General features: G+C 40.7%; 1 protein-coding gene across 6 annotated transcripts in view; it reads left to right on the forward strand.

Moving 5' to 3' along the window:
- LOC124553595 overlaps positions 1 to 19280 on the forward strand; it is a 165717-nt gene that overhangs the window by 99709 nt on the left and 46728 nt on the right. For 4 of the 6 annotated variants that reach the window (XM_047127456.1, XM_047127455.1, XM_047127452.1 and 1 more), the window contains exons 4-6: positions 3120 to 3194; positions 14326 to 14397; positions 19074 to 19151. In XM_047127456.1, coding sequence (XP_046983412.1) covers positions 3120 to 3194; positions 14326 to 14397; positions 19074 to 19151 — 225 coding nt within the window. Of the gene's footprint in view, positions 1 to 3119; positions 3195 to 14325; positions 14398 to 19073; positions 19153 to 19280 lie in introns of all 6 variants that reach the window. The other 2 variants (XM_047127454.1, XM_047127451.1) reach the window with 1 other exon arrangement.

The following is a 19280-nucleotide window of genomic DNA, read 5'->3' on the forward strand; positions in this document are numbered from 1 at the left end:
GTGCTGAGGCAGGGGAACCGCCGCTCGCCATCCGGCGGCAACTCCTCATGGTGCGACGGGTGTGTCAGTTTCTTGCCTGTCCTACATCCCCTGCATACTCTACCGTTGCCCGACCGCCTATGGAACGTCTCTATTCCAGTCGTCCCAGGGCAACGAGACCATTTGGGATTCGTGCCAAGCATTTGCTTGAGTCCCTTGGTGTGGAACGTGTGGCCCCCCAACGATAAGGTTTTACTCGCCTGCCTCCCTGGTTGCTCCAGAGGCCCTGCGTCCTTTTAGACTTGTCGGAGTACCGGAGGAGCTGCACTCCTGCGTTTGTTTTTACCGCCTTATTTTATGATATTTTAAACCAGCATCCCGACCATGTACCAATATTTACGGATGGCTCTAAACAGGGGGACTCTGTTGGTTGTGCTGTTGTTTTCCCTGATCGAGTCGTCAAGTTACGGCTTCCTGCGGCGTTTACCATCTTTGATGCCGAATTGTTTGCGATCTTGCGGGCATTGGAGCAGATGAGATGTGTTCCCAGTCGTAAGTTCCTCATCTGTTCTGACTCCCTGAGTGCCCTTCAGACCATGCAACACTTGTACCCAGCGGATACGGTCGTCCAGAACGTCCATGATGCCCTCCTCCACCTGCAGCGGCAGGGGAAGGAGGTTTCCTTCTGCTGGGTGCCGGGGCACGTGGGTATTAGGGGAAACGAGTTGGCGGATGTGGCTGCCAAAGATGCATGTTCCCTCCCTCACGTTGTTGACTGTGCCGTCCCCCTCCATGCTGTTACCTCCCTCCTGCGTTTTCGCGTTATGCGTCAGTGGGAAGAGGAGTGGCTGGCAGTCGGTGAAAATAAGCTGCGTCTGGTGAAGGCCACCACGCGGCCATGGCGTACTTCCTCCCAGTCACGCAGGCGGGATGAGGTTCTCCTCACTCGCCTCCGCATCGGGCACAGTCCCTTCACACATGGTTTTTTACTTCGGCGGGAGGATCCCCCAATCTGCAGTGCTTGTGGCGTCCAGATTACTGTCCGCCACATTTTAGTTGACTGTCTTTTATTCTCTGACCAGAGGGCGGTGGTTTCTTTGCCACCGGATTTGCCCTCTATTTTGAAAGACGACGCAACGTCTGTGTTTAAGGTTTTACGGTTTTGTGTCCTGTCCAATTTGTTGCCGCGGCTTTTAGGGAGAGGTTTTTAATGTGCTGCTGGACGACTGGCTCACCCAGATTTTAGGTAAGAGGTCAACCAGTCACGTCTACCTCCTTGTTTCCCTTCGGTTTCTGTCCTTTCCTTGTGTTTCCTTTCCTTTTTTAGTGCACTCCTTCTCCTCTTGTTTTGCCTCTGTCTGTGAGGATTTGGCACTGCGTCAGGTCTGTGTTTTTTAGCTGTTCCCCTTGTTCGTTGTTCGTCTTAGTCCCTTCACTGCATGTGTTCCTGTTTTTATGCGTTTGGGCGCTGATGACCCCGCTGTTTAGCGCCCGTAAACCTCAAACACACACACACCTTAGAATTCCTAGTGCGCACTTCAACTGAGAATACACTTATAGTTATAGCTTATAGCTCTGAGGAATTGGGAGATTGTCTGGGATTTCTAATCAAAAACGGTCGTGAAAAAAACGTTCTGTATTCTGCAAGTCACAGATGAAAACAAAAGAATCCACACAATCTAACTAACAGAGCCGTTCAGAGTCTAATGCACTGATGCCACTATAACTGTCCAAATTAAATATTTAAGTGAATGCTCGCCATAATTTGATGATTAGGTTCATCAAACGCCACGCTAAATAATGGTAGAATGTCTGTCCCGCGACGACACGTGAAAATACGACATACGGAAACTGAAGATAGATAATTAAAGTCATCCCAGAATTAACACTTCTCTCGAAAATGATTTCATGGTTACGCGTATCCCGAGTAACTTAATACGGCATCCGAGGCCGTTTATAGCAATGATACCGACGGGACGCGACTTCCGACACAGATGATGTGTTATTCAGCGTCTGGAGAGAACTAGGGCCTTGCTTCCTCGCGCAGCGTTCTTATATATAAAGCCGCGGTGCGGACGGCTAAGGGAATGCCTGATCAAATCGGCTCTCCTGACTAGCCGCTGGGCTAGTAATGCACCACATTAAGTTACCGAATAAATCATAGCTTCTTTTGCTGATGGCCGATGAAGTTCTTAATTTAAATATGCATTCAGCACACAGGTAAGTAATCATAATAAAAGTTTGACGTGGCTAAGTTAAATATTTTGGGCGAGAGAATTAATTTAATTACACTGCACGCAGTAGACTAGCTCTGTACCTGCCCTTTGGAGATACGCTATCGCTATAGTTTTACAGTTATTCAAATGAAACTTCTCACATCTTTATGGTGATAGCGGATCTCCATTCTACTTAAATATAAACATCGTAGCCTTATTTATTAGCCTACTTAATCTATCTTGCTTCCTTAATTTTTAAGACAAAAACCAGAAAATCATGAATTTCCACTAAAATTTTAATTTGTGAAATCCAAAGTACTGTTTTTATTAAATTATTATGAACGAGGAATCTAAATATAAATTTTTAACTATCTAGCTCTTTTCTGTTGCGCCAATGACTTTTACAGAAAAACGTCCAAATTTCGAAAATGGTTAAAGTTATTGAACTGACATTCAACACATATTGATTTAGTATTACTCCTGACATGCCAGAAACATTTCAGGTTATTTACTTGATTTTTAAAGTATTGCGCAACATTTATGACGTCAGAGCTAGTTACAGCGGACTGGCTGGCACACAATGGAAAGACTGATGTGCATTTATTAAGGCGTGAGTAAGCTGCTTCCCTACACAGTTTTTCAGATTTCATTAAATGACCATTCTAAAACTGTTTGATTTGCTATTTTTTATGATTTTCATATCATCTATAAATAAAACTAACCTGGTAATGTTACTGATGAAATGTACACAAGAAAAAGTAAAGATCCTAAGGTGGAACCACTTGTAGTTAGTTCCTCAATTGGATGACAGTTGATGGCTTAATATGAGACTTTCCCATTGGCTCGAGTTGTTCCCTGTCAAAGTTACAATTTGAACCATTTTGTAGCACAGTCATTTGAGTTAAATCTTTGTCTGTGTTGCAGGATATGGAATATACCACAATAAAGCAAGAGAAACTCTCAGACGATGATGAAGCTGCCGATTTAGCACAAATGCAGGTAGAAAGCTAGCATAGTTTGCATTTCTGCTTATTTTGTACTTATATTGTATCTGTTGAGTATTTGTTACTGAACCCATCACCAAAAGAAAGAGATCACCTAAAAATTTTGAGTTTTTATAGATATTGTAGATAGGGTTAACACATGTGGGAAACAATCAATTATTGTTTTGTGGAAAACACACACACACACACACACACACACACACACACACACACACACACACACACACACATTGATCTTCAGTCCCATGAAGGGTGTCAAGGGTGATTCTATAACAGTGGAGGACTGGTTTTTAAATTCACGTCTTCCAACTTGCTTTGATATGGAGGTGATGATATAAGACACACAGCTAAACTTTACAAAGGGCCACATACATACAGCATTGGGAAGATTGTATGTGGTAGCCAATGAACAGCTGTTAACCAGGTACGTCATTGTGCTGCTAATATACAAATTAATCAAATTTTGTGGACAGCATTTCCTTCGCATTCACTTTTGTTGCATTTCTGTACAGGATGCCCGGACAGTCCCTTTACATGTGTGATTAGTTTATTGTAACTTCAATAACACAGTTGTTTGTCCAAAACGTTCATATGTGCACCATTGTTATACTTACATGGTGTGGTGTGCCTTCAACTGTTTGAATCATATTCTGTCAGTCCTCTGATGGCCATTGACCAGAATGCTTCCGTGCCAAAGTCCATTTTTATTTAAAATTGTATTGTGCTGCTTTTAATCTAGGTTCTCACAAAGTGTGCTCAACTTGCAGGGTGAACACAACACTGACGCACTAACTTAGGCACACATTTCTCTTCAGATTGACGGGGGGCATCCAAAACACTTCTAAGGTGAAAAGGTGTCTTCTCTCCCGCGATCAAAGTCTAACACGTCAGTTGTTTCTTACCGAATTGTTAACAAATCTTGTCTGTCACCCGTGCAATATTTTCAGTGCTGTGTTTCTGTTTACGGGCACACACACTTGCCACGAAGTGCTCCTCCAAAGTGAAGTCACTGCTAACTGTCACTGTTCTTCACCGAGCACGGAAAGGCGAACAGTTGTTCTCCTTCTCAGACAGACACCCGGCCGCTAGCAGTCGTGTTGCAGGCGCTATATCGGTGAACAATTTCAAGTCTTGTGTATCTTACCATTTTACTGTGTGACGTGCTTTTAGTTAGAGACTTCCTGTGCACATTGTATATACCACACTTGCACATTATACATTTGAAATGTTATTAAGGATTTTGTGTCAAAAGCAAGTCTCAGTTTTGGCGAAAAAGTTATGTGAATTAGGTGTGTCGTGTCGACGGCCCCTTTTTCGTTTTCTGCGTTCGTCACTTGCACGAGTTTCTTTCATTGACACGGGCAGGATTTTTTCTGTGTTCGAACAACATTGACAATTTTGTCTCAGAGGCGGAATATGTGTCGTCACGACAGACCGATCCTCGGCACAGATGGCGGTCTGGTTAAGTTTGAAGGTGACAACACAATTGTGTCAAGCAAAGCAAATAAATGTAAAAACGATTCCACAGTCGAGGCCACAGAATAATATGTAGATATCCAGACTCTTTTGTTAGCTCGGAAGCTGATATTTTCATTTTCTGTTTAATTATGTCCAGGGTCTCTCTAATACCTAGTGTGTTAGGGTTGCTATTTCACTGAATTCTCAGTATTTCAACTGTGATTCAAATGAAAACAATGTTTCATCGTTGGGTGTACAAATCACCTTTTCATTCTCATCCTTCATACATTTGTCCAGTCAGTGATTCCAGTGTTAGAAATGTTCATTGTAATCACCTGTATTAACTTGACAGCTACTCCCTATTTTTCTTTCTTTATTGGCCACCTCTGTGTCATTAATTCTGTGTCATTTGATTCTCTTCTTTACTTGTGGAAACAAGAAGCAGGCACGTATTCTCTGTCCTCGTCAGTCGGATGCTATAGTCTAAGTTTCTAGTACCTATAGTAAATTTGGTGTAAGAAGATTTCTGACAACTAGTAGAGCTGTTGCCATCTTTCAGACACGAAGCATTAATGGCTGCAGGTGAAAAAAATAGTCGTCTATATGGCAGTGACAACACTGAGGCATTGCAATAACAAGTTTACAAAACCACATTACGTGTTCGGTCGAGACAGGTACACAGAGCTGCTGCAGGATCTCATTACCCAGCAACATTGCGTGCTGCTTCTGTTATTCCCGAATGGACCGTCAGTGACACTGATTTACGTACTCTACACTGACTGACATATGGAATAGTAGGGCAGTATATTCTACTTTGATTTTGTTGATATTCATCTTATATCCTCCTTTCAAGACACTGTCCATTCCGTTCAACTGCTCTTCCGTGTCCTTCACTGTCTCTGACAGAATTAAAAAGCAAAACAAGGATAATGGAGTGTAGTCAGATTAAATCAGGTGATGTTGAGGGAATTAGATTAGGAAATGAGACTTGTGAAGTAGTAAATGAGTTTTGCTATTTGGGGAACAAAATAACTGATGGTCGAAGTAGAGAGGATATAAAATGTAGACTGGCAATGGCAAGGAAAGCATTTCTGAAGAAGAGAAATTTGTCAACATCGAGTATAGATTTAAGTGTCAGGAAGTCGTTTCTGAAAGTATTTGTACAGAGTGTAGCCTTGCATGGAAGTAAAATGTGGACGATAAATAGTTTGGACAAGAAGAGAATAGAAGCTTTCGAGATGTGGTATACAGAAGATCGCTGAAAATTAGATCGGTAGATCACATAACTAATGAGGAGGTATTGAATAGAATTGGGGAGAAGAGGAGCTTATGGCACAACTTGACTAGAAGAAGGGACCGGTTGGTAGGACACGTTCTGAGGCATCGTGGGATCATCAATTTAGTATTGGAGGGCAGCGTGGAGGGTAAAAATCGTAGAGGGAGACCAAGAGATGAATACACTAAGCAGATTCAGAAGAATGTAGGTTGCAGATTCAGAAGAATGTAGGGAGATGAAGAAGCTTGCACAGGATAGAGTAGCATGGAGAGCTGCATCAAACCAGTCTCAGGACTGAAGACAACAACAACAACAACAACAACAACAACAACAGCAACATTATATTCTACTTTACACAGCTGTCGACACTTTCTGGTGAGCTGAGTACTGTACTGTTTATCACCACCTGCTGTGCAGTCTCTCTCTCGGTTCCGTGATCTGTCGTAACTTTTAAAATATAGATGAAAATGACTGATCAAATAAATGGAAATTCTGCCGTACTTAGTCCTGAACATTTTTTTATATTATGTAAATTGAAGGTAGAGGGGTGGGTGTGGAGAAAGAAAAGGGAAGGGAAGAAATTCTTGATTTCAGCTGTATCGGCACTTTGTGTGGCTTCTGTGGTGACGAGTGAAAATGTATGCCGGACCTAGATTTGAACACGGGATCTCCTGCTTATTAGGCAGTTGTGTTAAGCACTGCACCGCCTGCACTCACTGTTTTACCACAGTAGCCTGTCGCGGCACGCCCCTCGGTCGAGCCACATTCGCAACTAGTGCCACCTGTCTGCAGTCCATGCCTGTGTCCCCCTTGCTCAGTAGTTTGCCACAGGATTTCAAACATGACTGCACATACGTACCAAAGGTGGTGGATTTGTAGCCCACCGAGGCAAATCGATTACGTGAATCATGAATTCCTTCCCTTTTCTTTCCTCCACCCTCATCTGTCTTTGTGCACATAATATGTATCACAGCTGCAGATTCCACACATTGTCTGTTCTTTTGGATGTGTCCAAAAGGAGAGATTCCACAGATTCATACAATTTTTTTATATTTCGCATTTGGATTTAGCCCCGTGTCTAATGAGGAAGCCAGCTCAGTACTGACACACAATCTCGAGGTATGCAGAATCGGCATCATTACGTCACCAAAATAGCACACACATTTCATTGCGTGACTTTCCTCATACGTATAGTAGAGAGGGAACTGTCTAAAGTTGAACCCCGGTTTAATACTTTCACTACCTTTCGAGTGTCCAACTTGACCACATAGCGTCCTGCATCTGACGCCTCTAAAGGCCGACAGTCCACTGCCCTGAGACTGATATCACTGAAGCTTTGAACTGAACTTACTGCACCTTTGTGAAGTCTTGCGGGTGATCGCTTTCTCACTATCGTGTCCAAACATTATTAGACCATTCCGTGTCGAGTGGTCTAATTTCGGAAAAAGTTCCTGCGTGACGGCCACAGATTTTAATGAAATTTTGCCTGAACAATCACACGTGTTCCTAGTAAACAATGATAAAGTTTCACTGTTATTAATTCAGTAGTTCCGGAGATATAGTCATTTGCTTGACCCCTTAGTACAGCTATCGACAGTGCAGCTGTGAGTTTTCAGCGACTTTGAGACATAGTATCTCTCGCAATATTTTCTTGAAAGATACAAAAATAGACCATATTTTACAACTTTCTGTGCTCTCTTGAGAGAAATAATAAAAAAAAGATTTCTCAATTTATTTGCACATGGATAATTTGGAGCCAAGTCAGCTGAAAAAACACCCTCGAAAAAATGTTAAGTTTAGCTTTTTATATCTCCAGAAATAATTGTGGGATAAACTTGAAACCTTACACATAATAACTTACCAGTATAAGGTGTCAGAATATAAAATTTAATTCGTCTACTGCTTTCAAATAGTTCACAAATTGAGGGCAATATTGATGATTTTTCTAAAAACAGCCATCACAGTTACCAGTTTTAACTCCTCTCGACTTTTTCTTGTCGGGTGGTATCTAGTGTCTCGTTTACAGTAGGAATATGATGTCCTTGCCTATGTTCTGGCAGTAGCAACAATTATTTAGCACACAACAGGGTTTGCCGACCACATACAAAAGTGTGTGTTGTAGATGCACCTTGTGTGGTGTCTACTGCAGTCACAGACATAGACATAATCCCTGGTAGGACATAGAAGTTCTGTGACTCCATGACATCTCTATGACATATGAGGCCTGATCAGAAAAGACTGAAACTGATTTTTTATTTATTTATTTATTTATTTTTCCCCACACATGTGACACATAGACTAAAAAGTGCTGCTGGCTATAGACATTATACATAAAAACCTGCTTTTTTTTTTTTAAAAAAAAAAAAAAACACACACACACACAAAATGTAGTTTCACTGTTTTGCAACAATGTAAACAAACCAACAGACATAAACACTGTGGCAGTGTGCAATGAGAAACAGTGTAAGAAAGGGAAGTGTAAATATTGCAGGGCAGGAAATACTGCAGAATGCCAAAAGCTGCCACGTGCAAATGTGAAATGAAGCCTTGCAACACCAACCGCTGCTAGCAAGGAGGGAGGGAGCAGAATATGTAAAGAAACACCGTAAGTAACTTGCAGACCAACTTGATAAAGAAAACACTGTTTTTAACGTAAAACAATCAAAAATGTACAAACGTATGCATACAGTTTACAGAATAACCACGGAAGATGCTTTATAAATAAAAGCGAAATGTGTCAGGTGTAATTCTTTTTAATTAGACTGCAATCAGATCAAGATGGATAACCTATACTAAGAGATTTTAACAGCTGCTGCAGAAGATGGCCATGAAAAAAAAAAAAAAAAAAAAAAAAAGTATTCTGCAAAGTTGTTATCACGTCCAGCCTCAGACACAATTTCAAACATAAAATCATATCGAGGCAACAGTGACCACAAGATAAATATATCCACAGGAGTTGCGGATTTGGGTTTCTACATTATTAATGGGGTTGTATTAATGCTACTTCCGATAAACATAGGTAGATCTTAATATTACATTGTGAACAAATGTCTTCATAGTGATATCATGCCAAAAACATTGTGAAAAAGTGGCAGTCAGTGTTTAATTTCTGTGTGAAAGCAGTGACACAGGTCATTGATGTACAGACATGTGAGAGTGCTCAACATAGGGGAATACCGGAGTGTACACTATTAGTATCTCCCCTCCCTGTTTCTTCGGCATAAACACAACAACACTGGCACACTGCCCAGGTAATAAGTTTGCTGTGTACACCTACTGACTTTACTCTGATAATTTCAACTCAGTTGTCTAAAATAAGTGATTTTGTTGCCATTGAGCATGACATTTTTTTTATGGTCTCGTTAATTATTCCATTGTTCCTGACCTGTTTGGAGCCACTTTGGTCCCATTAACACATTGAACATTGCACTATCTCGGTCAGCCTGTGTGCCCACCCACGGTCATTCAGCACATCTTACTTCAAGCCTGTGCGTACACACGTGGCTTGTTTCTATGTTATAAGCATGCACCGGAGAATTCTGTGGTCCCAGTGAACAACAGAATCGTACATGACTGGGCAGAATAATGAATATACTGATACTGAGTTTTGAGGATCAATAATATGAAACATGTTCTGAGCATTTCATAATTATATTTTTTATTTTGTGTTCATGAATGCTACATACAAGGTTACAAAAGTGCTCAGAATATCAAAATGTAATTTGTGAACTAGATCTTACAACTAACAACATTTTATTGATCCAATCATTTAATTGGATAGATAAAAAATCTACTCACCAAGCGGTGGCAGAACACACATGTAAAAGACTGTTGTGATTGGCAAGGTTTCAGAGCCGGGGACCCCTTCTTCAGGCAGAAGGGTTGAAGTGGAAGGAAGAAGGGTACAGGAAAAGGACCGGATAGGTTTAGGAAAAGGGGTAGATTGTGGGAAAGTGACCCAAAACCGTGGGTCAGGGGAGACTTAGTGTACGGAATGAGAAGGAAAGTTTTTTCCTTCACATAAACATGCATTCAGTGGTGTTTTTGGAAACATTTGATGTATGTCGGTAAGTTGCATGTCCGAGAGTGTGTGCGAATTCTTTTTCCCCACACTTTTGCAAGCATAAGCAGCATTCTGCCATTGGGTCACGATTTTGTAGCACGGGCTGCACCTTTTGCTGGTAATGCTCTTCTGCCGCTTATACTCTTTCGGCAAGTGCTTAGGCTTGCAGCTGAAAGGTCTTGCCAAGTTTGGATCCAATGTAGGATACACAAGTGATTGGACAAGAGTTTCTTTGAAATCATTGCTGCCAATTTTTCTTGTTGTATACTTTATTGTACAAATACAGAACATTTACAGTGGATGTGGAAGTGATGAAATGGAAGACAAGTATCTTGTAGCATTTGACAGGTCTATATATATATCATACATATGAGGCCATCAGATCGGAGAGGTCAATAAATACTTTTCCTTTGTTATAGTCTATGACCGTAGTGGGCTCACTTGTTTCTTTTTGTTTTTGTTTTGTACTGAGCATTAGCATGTCTCGTTTATCCTTCCACTTCAGGACTACATTTTTGCCTCTACGGCATCGGGGGGGATTATTCTTTCGATTTGCACGAATGTGCCTAACAAATGTCTCTCGCTGGGTTAGCATTCTAGATACGGAACACTAGTGTGCCAGTTATCGATACACAGTTACTACCTAGAGTCAGTCCCTTAATTCTGTTGCTAGCCTCTCAGCAACAGATATATCATCTGTTCTTTCCTTGCCAGCGAAGACTTCAAATAATCAGGTATAACTTCCACTAACGGAAAGCTTGAAAACCTTAATCCCATATTTATGTCTTTTTTTTTAGGGATGTATTGTCAAAAGTAAATACATTTACGAAATGGTGCGTTGCTTTCACCTATACAAACCGCTCCTTCTGTAGTGCAGGATTCCTTGAATTTCTTCCCCAGGATTTCCACAAATTTTGAGATTGTGAAAAGCCTGTTCTTCTGGATCTTTTTCTTGCTATTACTTGATAAGTGCAATATCGAAAGTAACATTTCAAATCTCTTAAGATTAATTATTTTTGGAATTCCATTTTCATGCATTCTTTTTTTGGATTGTTAGTATCTCAATTTGGGAAACTGCATAATCCCCTTCCAGAGAATAATCACCAAAATCTTGTACATTTAATCAGTATTGGTGTCAAACCATTTTGATTGCCTTTGATTTGGAGTTCTGGTGGCAATAGTTTTTTCTGCAGCAAACCTATTGATCTCTTCAGCTAACAGCAATATAATATTATTGTCAATGAAGTCTTGAAAATGAGAGATGGGAGGTAGTCCTTGAAGCTTTTGGATGAACACCAGTGTCTGGAGAGGAGAAAGTAAAATTAATTCTGTCCCCTTCTACAGTTTCCCATTTATCTTCATCTGAAAGATTCACAAGAGGATCATCATCATTAGGCTCGGAGTCAGTTGACCCTGTGTCGTGTTTGTCATCATCGTCCTCAGAAGTCAAACTGGAACTGTCACCAGGTGAAACATTTGGGTATTCAGCGGAATCATCGGAGAAGCCTGTGGCATCATCTTCAGAACGATTTGTCGACATTTCAGCGATTTCTGCATCTGAGAGCCCTCTGATACCCATTTTAGTTCAAAATCTGAAATGAAATGAATGTGTTAAACTAAAAAACCAAAATATCTACTGTTAATCATTTGGTTCCACAATGCAAAATTAATTCAACGGACCATGTGACCACAGGCGGAAACGTAAGCAAATACATAAAAAATATAAAATAACAAAGTTAGAATAACAAAGGATATCACAATCAAAAAAATAATAATTTGTTCAAATCGAATAAAAGGATTTAAATGTTTGGTCCAGCATATCCAATGACTGAATGCAGCAAGGTGTTCAGTGTGTTAAAATCCGTCAAGATAATTTTCTTCCAGTAATTGCTACGCTATTTAAATGGTTAATAATAATGTAACACAACACAGTTGGTTTTTTCTTTATTTAGTTTACTAAAGAGTTCATATGATATGGTTGTTGTTATTGCGACCTATATTTCACTGCTGTGACGGAAGTTTCACACAGAACTGACATTTGTCTGACTAATGGAGATCTTCACTTTTTAACTACAGAAATTACTAGACAATAAAGTATATTACAGTTACCTTTTGGATATTAACATAAAAAATAAAAGATATAATAAGCAGTAAAGTAGATTTGTTTAACTAAAAGCCATATGGTTAAATACGGCAAAATAATGGTACTTCTTATGCAGTGGAAATTTTAATATGCAGATGGATTCCCCAAATGTTGCCAAGAATTTTCTATACAGTGAAATTTTCTAATTGGAATACTGAATAAACTGAGAGATTATTTTAGTAAAAGTGTACATTTTTGAAATAGAGAAGTCGGGACTACAAAATTTTGTCTCAGGGTGAAATATTGGGGAAACTAGAACTTTGCACATGAATGAACTTTAGAAATATTTTTTTTTTTTTTAAAAAAGTAAGATCTTTGCTTGAAAGAAGAGAATGAGGAATGAGCTGTGGCAGTCCAAAAACAAACAATTTTTAGGCGGGGTTGCCATTTCGATGAGCACATAGTTTGCAGGTACACTATGTGATCAAAAGTATCTGTACACCTAAATGAAAATGACTTGCAAGTTTGTGCTCCCCCCCCCCCCCCCCCCCTGTCCCCCTCCCCTTCCCAATTGGTAATGCTGGAATTCGATATGGTGTTGGCCCGCCCTTAGTGCTGATGATAGCTTCCACTCTTGCAGGCATACATTCAGTCAGGTGCTGGAAGGTTTCTTGGGGAATGGCAGCCCATTCTTCAGGGAGTGCTGCACTGAGAAGAGGGATCGATGTCGGTCAGTGAGGCCTGGCAAGAAGTCGGCATTCCAAAACATCCCAAAGGTGTTCTGTAGGATTCAGGTCAGAACTCTGTAGAAGCCAGTTCATTATAGGGATGTTATTGTCGTGTAACCACTCCGGCACAGGTCGTGCGTTATGAACAGGCACTCAATCGTGTTGAAAGATGCAATCGCCATATCCGAATTGCTCTTCAACAGTGGGAAGTGAGAAGGTGCTTAACACATCAATGTAGGCCTGTGCTGTGATAGTGCCACGCAAAACAACAAGGGGTGCAAGCCACCTCCAGGGAAAACACGACCACAACATAACACGACCGCCTCCAAATTTTACTTTTTGCACTACACGTGCTGGCAGATGACATTCACTGGGCATTCGCCATACCTACACCCTGCCATCGGATCGCCACATTGTGTACCGTGATTGGTCACTCCACTCAACATTTTTCCACTGTTCAGTCATCAAATGTTTATGCTCCTGACACCAAGTGAGGCATCGTTTGGAATTTACTGGTATGAAGTGTGGTTTAAGAGCAGCTGCTCGACCATGAAATCCAAGTTTTCTCACCTCCCGCTTAACTGTCATAGTACTTGTAGTGGGTCTTGATGCAGTTTGGAATTCTTGTGTGATGGTCTGCATAGATGTCTGCCTATTACACATTACGACCCTCTTCAACTGTCGGCAGTCTCTGTCAGTCAACAGACGAGGTCGGCCTGTACACTTTTGTGCTGTACGTGTCCCTTCACGTTTCCACTTCACTATCACACCAGAAACAGTGGACCTAGGGATGTTTAGGAATGCGGAAATCTCGCGCACAGACGTATGACACAAGTGACACCCAATTACCTGACTACGTTCAACGTCCGTGAGTTCCGTGGAGTGCACCATTCTGCTGTCTGATGATGATTAATGAAAACTGAGGTCGCTGATATGGAGTACCTGGCAATAGGTGGCAGCACAATGAACCTGATGTGAAAAATGTATGTTTTTGGGGTGTCCGCATACTTTTAATCATATAGTGTATAATAAATTATGAATATTTTTTTGAATAAAATGTTTCCATATGTTCCATTACATACTGTCATCACCAGACTTTAAATTATATTATGAATTATAAAGTCTAGTGAAATATTGCATGAATAAGAATGTGGTATTTTTGCTTTCACATGCTATATGGACTATTCATGAAAAGAGATGATAAAGTAGAAAAATAATATTGGGGTGAGGAGTATAAAAACAAGTAGAGTAATCTCACGTTGTCCTGCTACACTATGCATGAAACACTGAAAGAAACATATTTGTGTGAAGGTGCTGCACTGACACATTAAAATCCAAATATTTAGCCAATGTCATTTGTTCAGCAAAGGGGGGTTCTTACCCCTGGTATTTGTAACACTACACTAGCAGCTGATATTTGTGAATGAGACAACTCTGTTCTGTACTTGCTTTAACAGAAAATTGTCACATATTTTGCCACACACAAAAAAAAATTGTAATGTTGTTTCTTCTTTGCAGGGATTTGACTTTGTGGCAGTGAAGCAGGAGCCATTGGAGGACACGGCGGCAGAGGGACAGGACGCGGTACAGGTATGAAATGTAGTTTGTGTCCTCTCTAAGTTTTTCCAAGTATTTCACCATCAGATGTCAGTAGAGAGTATCATTTGTGTGTGTAGTTTACCACGTATTAAAATTTCTTCTCTTTCCATTCGCATATGGAGCACTATAATAGTGACAGTTTAAATGCTTACGTGTGCACCGTAATTAGTTTAATCTCGTTTTCACGGTCTCCGTGCTACTGACATGTACGGGGCTGTAGTACTGTATTTTGTGGACTATAAGATGCACTTTTATCTTTGAAAAATTGCCACCAAAATTCAGGTGTATCTTATACTCAAAATCGATATAAAAATGTCCAGTGCTCGATTTAAAATTCCCGCCAGTCTTAAAAATGGCCACATTTTCGATGCCTCGGGAAACCTATTTCCATCTGGCAACAGTGGATTCAACTGGCAGCAGCAGTGCACCGATGCGACAAACGTCCGTCGTGGGGATTTGAGAGCTTGCTAACACACTCTTCCTCCCACCTCACCCTCCCCCTCCCCCTAAATTACAAACCAGAACACTGTCTAGGCTATGGCACGTCATTGCAGTGTGCAGTGTCGACGAACTTTAACTGAAAGTGATTTGTGTTATCGGTAACAGTAAAATATTTTTGTTAGTCACTAGTTTTGAGATGGAAAAGAATAAAAGATATTTGTACGACACGGGCTATAAATTGAAAGTAATAGCATATGCAGAACAACACGGAAATGGAACAGCTGGGGGGTGTATCGGCCCTCCACAAACAGGAAAAAACCATTCGTGACTGGCAGGCTAGTAAAGAAGAGCTGAACAAAATGGAAAAGATTAAATGTTCAGATAAAGAACTGAATGCAAAATGGCAAAAACTAGAAAATGACGTATTGAAATGAATTCGAGAACACTGTAAAAATGTCATTGGAATTAATACAAAAATGATACAAATACACTCTCGTAAGCTACTGCTACAGTGGAACTAGACAGATTTTTGTGGTGGAGTTGGTCGGTGCTACAGGTTTACGAAGTGTCGTGTACTTAGTGTTGCGAACAAAAACCAAAATGCCACAAGACTATGAAGAGAAAATATTATGTTTCCATCTCTTTATTATTTGACATATAAAGAAAGCCAGTATGGAACTATGGCCAATAGAGAATATGGATGAAACTCCCCTGACATTTGATGTGCTGAGTAACAGGACTCTTGCCATGAAAGATGTTAAAACTGCAACCGTAAAAGCAAAAGTGGACATGTAAAAATGCACTACACTGTTATCTTCTCATGTTGTGCGGACAGTACCAAACATAACCCAATGATCATTTTCAAGTTCAGAACAGTACCAAAGCCTTCTGAAATACTGCCAGGTGGTGGTGTTCGTGCACATGACAAGGGTCGGGTGGACGAGACTGCTGTGAAGTTATGGATTAAGTTAGTGTGGGAGAGAAGGAAAGGTGCTGGAGCTTGCTGTGATTCCGGGAGGATTTATTTCACAAGTGCAATGTTTTGATGTCTCGGTAAATAAACCATTTAAGGTGTGCGCGAGAGAGGAATGGAACAAATGATGATGGGTGAAACCCAATATGAATTCATGCCAGAGGGAGCTTTAAAACAACCTCCAATCGAACAAGTGTGTCAGTGGATAAAACAGTTGTGGTCTAGAGTGAGAGAAGACATTGTTAAATCTTTCAAGAAGTGTGACATCTGTAATGCTCTTGATGGCAGTGAAGACCATCTTACACAGGGTGTCCCACTCAAACCTCCCTGATTTCAAAGAAACACGGAAAGAAACCACAATAACTATGTCTATGAAAAATGCACCACATTGTAGAGTATCTCAAAGAATTTATTTATCACCAATACACCTCCATATGTGAACCATTTGTGGCACGAAGAATATCGAGTCTGGTTTCAATTTCTTGCCACATTCTTTGTAGCATTTCCTCTGTTATTGTTGCAATCGCATTAGTGATACGATGTCATACACGCGGTCCTTCACAAATCCCCACACGAAGAAATAAAGCGGCCTAATGTCGGCTGAATGTGGTGGCCTTGAACATTATAAAATACTGTTCCTTTCCATTTCATTCATTTTAAGTATTTTAGAAAATGAGTAATCTTCAGGTGGCGTATCTTTTTCACTTTCAGCAATAGAATATTTATTAGCACCTGTAGCAGTAATATAAATTTACAGTTAAATGTTTAACTCCTGTGATAAATGTCGTATCATAAGACAGAGTGACTTCCAGTGCAAGACAATGACAAAGACCAATTAACAATTGCAACCTGTTTAGTACAAGTCATTCACAATATTCATTTATTTACACACTGATTAAAGATTGATCACAGAGAATGACCACAAAACTGTGATATCTTCTCCCTTAGAAACTGTAGGAAGCTGTGTTGCTCTGATCCCTGCCGGTTTGACTTGAAACAGAAATGAAATAACCATTTTGTAAATATTTTCAAATTACGATTGGAAGGTCCGTTGTTGCTAAAATATATTCTTAACTGCTAAATGTCAAATAAAGACTGCTACTGTGACCTACTGCACGATCTGAAACCCAAAATCGAAATGAAGAGGAAAAGGAAGCTTCCAGAAGGGGTGATTTTGCTTCACAGTAATGGCCACCGTCGTACGGCTGTGAAAACAATCCAGTGTATTAAGAATCTCTGTTGTGAGCTGCTGAAGCACCCACTGTGCAGAGCCTACCTGGCTCCAGGCCGGGGCTCGAGAACTCGCCGATTTCGAGTGTGAGCACCTGCAGTGTGGAGGGGAGCGAGGAAAATTTGCGTATACCGTTCGGTTGTGGCAACACGGGAGAAGCGTCGGCTGTGAAACAGGAGAGAATCAGTTTCGAGCAGCGGTGCCCTCCAACAGTGGCAGTGGCGAGACGACATTCTGTCGCACCGATTCTTATCATTTTTACACGAAAACATTGCTTTGCAAAATGTTTAATGTATCACGAGATGCTGAATATTTGGAGGCAGTGCAATTTACAAAAACGCGACGTGTCTTACCATGTTAAACAATAAGGAAATGGAAAATATGAAGAACCTGAGTGTGTATAAGAGGCTTTAAAACTTAAAAGGAAGCTCCCTGGAGAGGAAGAAGGAGGGGAAGAAAATTAGTACCATTTGGATGTGCTGCTTTTAGGAAAGCCCTTGCACCCCTTCACGAATGGTGACTTAAGGAAAGAATACTCGGTAGTTGCAGCCGAATACTTACTTGCGACGCAGATACGACAGATTTGTGTGGTGCCTTTATCAGTCGTGACAATCACGTGTCCCATAGGCTATCTCTGATGATGTTCTCCATCTACATCGATACTCCGCAATCCACCTTACGGCACTCGGTTGAGGGTATCCCGTACCACTAGTAGCCATTTCCCGTCCTGTTCCACTCGCAGTGTAACGCCATTCGTCGCCTAGAACAGTCACACAGTCTTCGTCTTCTGTGCGACGGTCGACCGTTCTCTGTCCACTGTCGCGGCAGACTGAAATGGCGGATTCGCAACAGAAGTGACGAACTCGTAACGCCATCTGGCATAATTTCTATGAACTGCACAAAGTTGAATGCACAATTTGAAAGCTTTGCCTGAATAGTATACTTGTAGGATCAAAGTTCAATCGGGTGACTTACCGTGCGTCACCTTGTATGTGGATTTACAGTGTCTGTTGAAAAAGTTCAGATACTGGTTTCATTCCTGGTACATTAGTGACAGCAGAGCAGTAACTACACATGCGACCTTAACTGGCAACTGTGAGTGACAGCTCTGCATTTGACTAGCCAGTTGTGAGTAGGCAGTATTAAGTAGTGCGTCACAGGTGTATCACAAATTGCAAAGAGTGCAAAGAGTTTGTCCTGCACACCTCAACTTCCGAACAAAAGGACTAGGCGTGGACTTGTGCCGCAACTCGATTCGGATGCAAAATGGGGACAGTTCTTTCCTGGAAAAAAATCGTCACGGGTGACAAGACCCAGTTTTCTATGTGAGCCTACCACAGAAGTCGTAGTGCAGAAATTAATATGAAGGGCTAACAGTTTGACGACAGCCGACATTTGAGCCAGTGTGCTACAAAAATTGAATGACATCTTAAGCGAGAACTTTTCTGATGCTTTCACACAACCATTGTGCGTGTTGAACTCAAGTGAAGGGATACTGTGTAGAACACCTGAAGCATTAAAACAATCATCTTTACTTTTCTGTATTTTTTATTAATCCAGTCTTGAAACTTTTTGGACTTACTGGCTTTTGAAGGGCAATGTGTAACACCTTTTTACGTATCTGCTGTTTTGTTTTCTTTATAATGCCGTAAACACTCTCTCTTTTTTTTTTTAATCATTTCATATCTTTGTGTTGTTATTTCTGCACAGTAATAGGCTTTATCTTTCTCTAGATAATGTAAAGCCTAAATAATTTACTTCTTTTTGTAGGACAGAAAACAGGAAAAAACAAATCGGAGTTTTATGTAGCAGTCTTCACTGATAATTTGAGCAGGCTGTGATGGTAAAATGCAGTTTGTACAAGGTTTTTGTGACATGAGCTATGTTGTAATTTCAGAAGGTGTTAAACTTCTCATTTGTATGTGAGAACTTGTCTTCATTAGTGGTATTTATTATTTGCTATGTTCCATACAAAATATGTAATTCTTTAATCATTTTTTAAGGCAGCATCTTTTGTCACAGGAATCTGAATATATTACTGTGAAGAAAGAGGAGCCGTTTCACGACGACGGGCGACACGGAGAGCCGGATCCCGCACAGGTAGTGAGGACCTCACATTCACAGATGGTTTTCTTTTAGTCATTATTTATTTCTCTATTTAACAATTATGAAAAAGATAGATTGCTACTCACCGAAAAGATGACGCATTGAGTTGTAGACAGACACAAC

The sequence above is a fragment of the Schistocerca americana genome, chromosome 11, assembly GCF_021461395.2.
Source record: "Schistocerca americana isolate TAMUIC-IGC-003095 chromosome 11, iqSchAmer2.1, whole genome shotgun sequence".
Classification (NCBI taxonomy): Eukaryota; Metazoa; Arthropoda; class Insecta; order Orthoptera; family Acrididae; genus Schistocerca; species Schistocerca americana.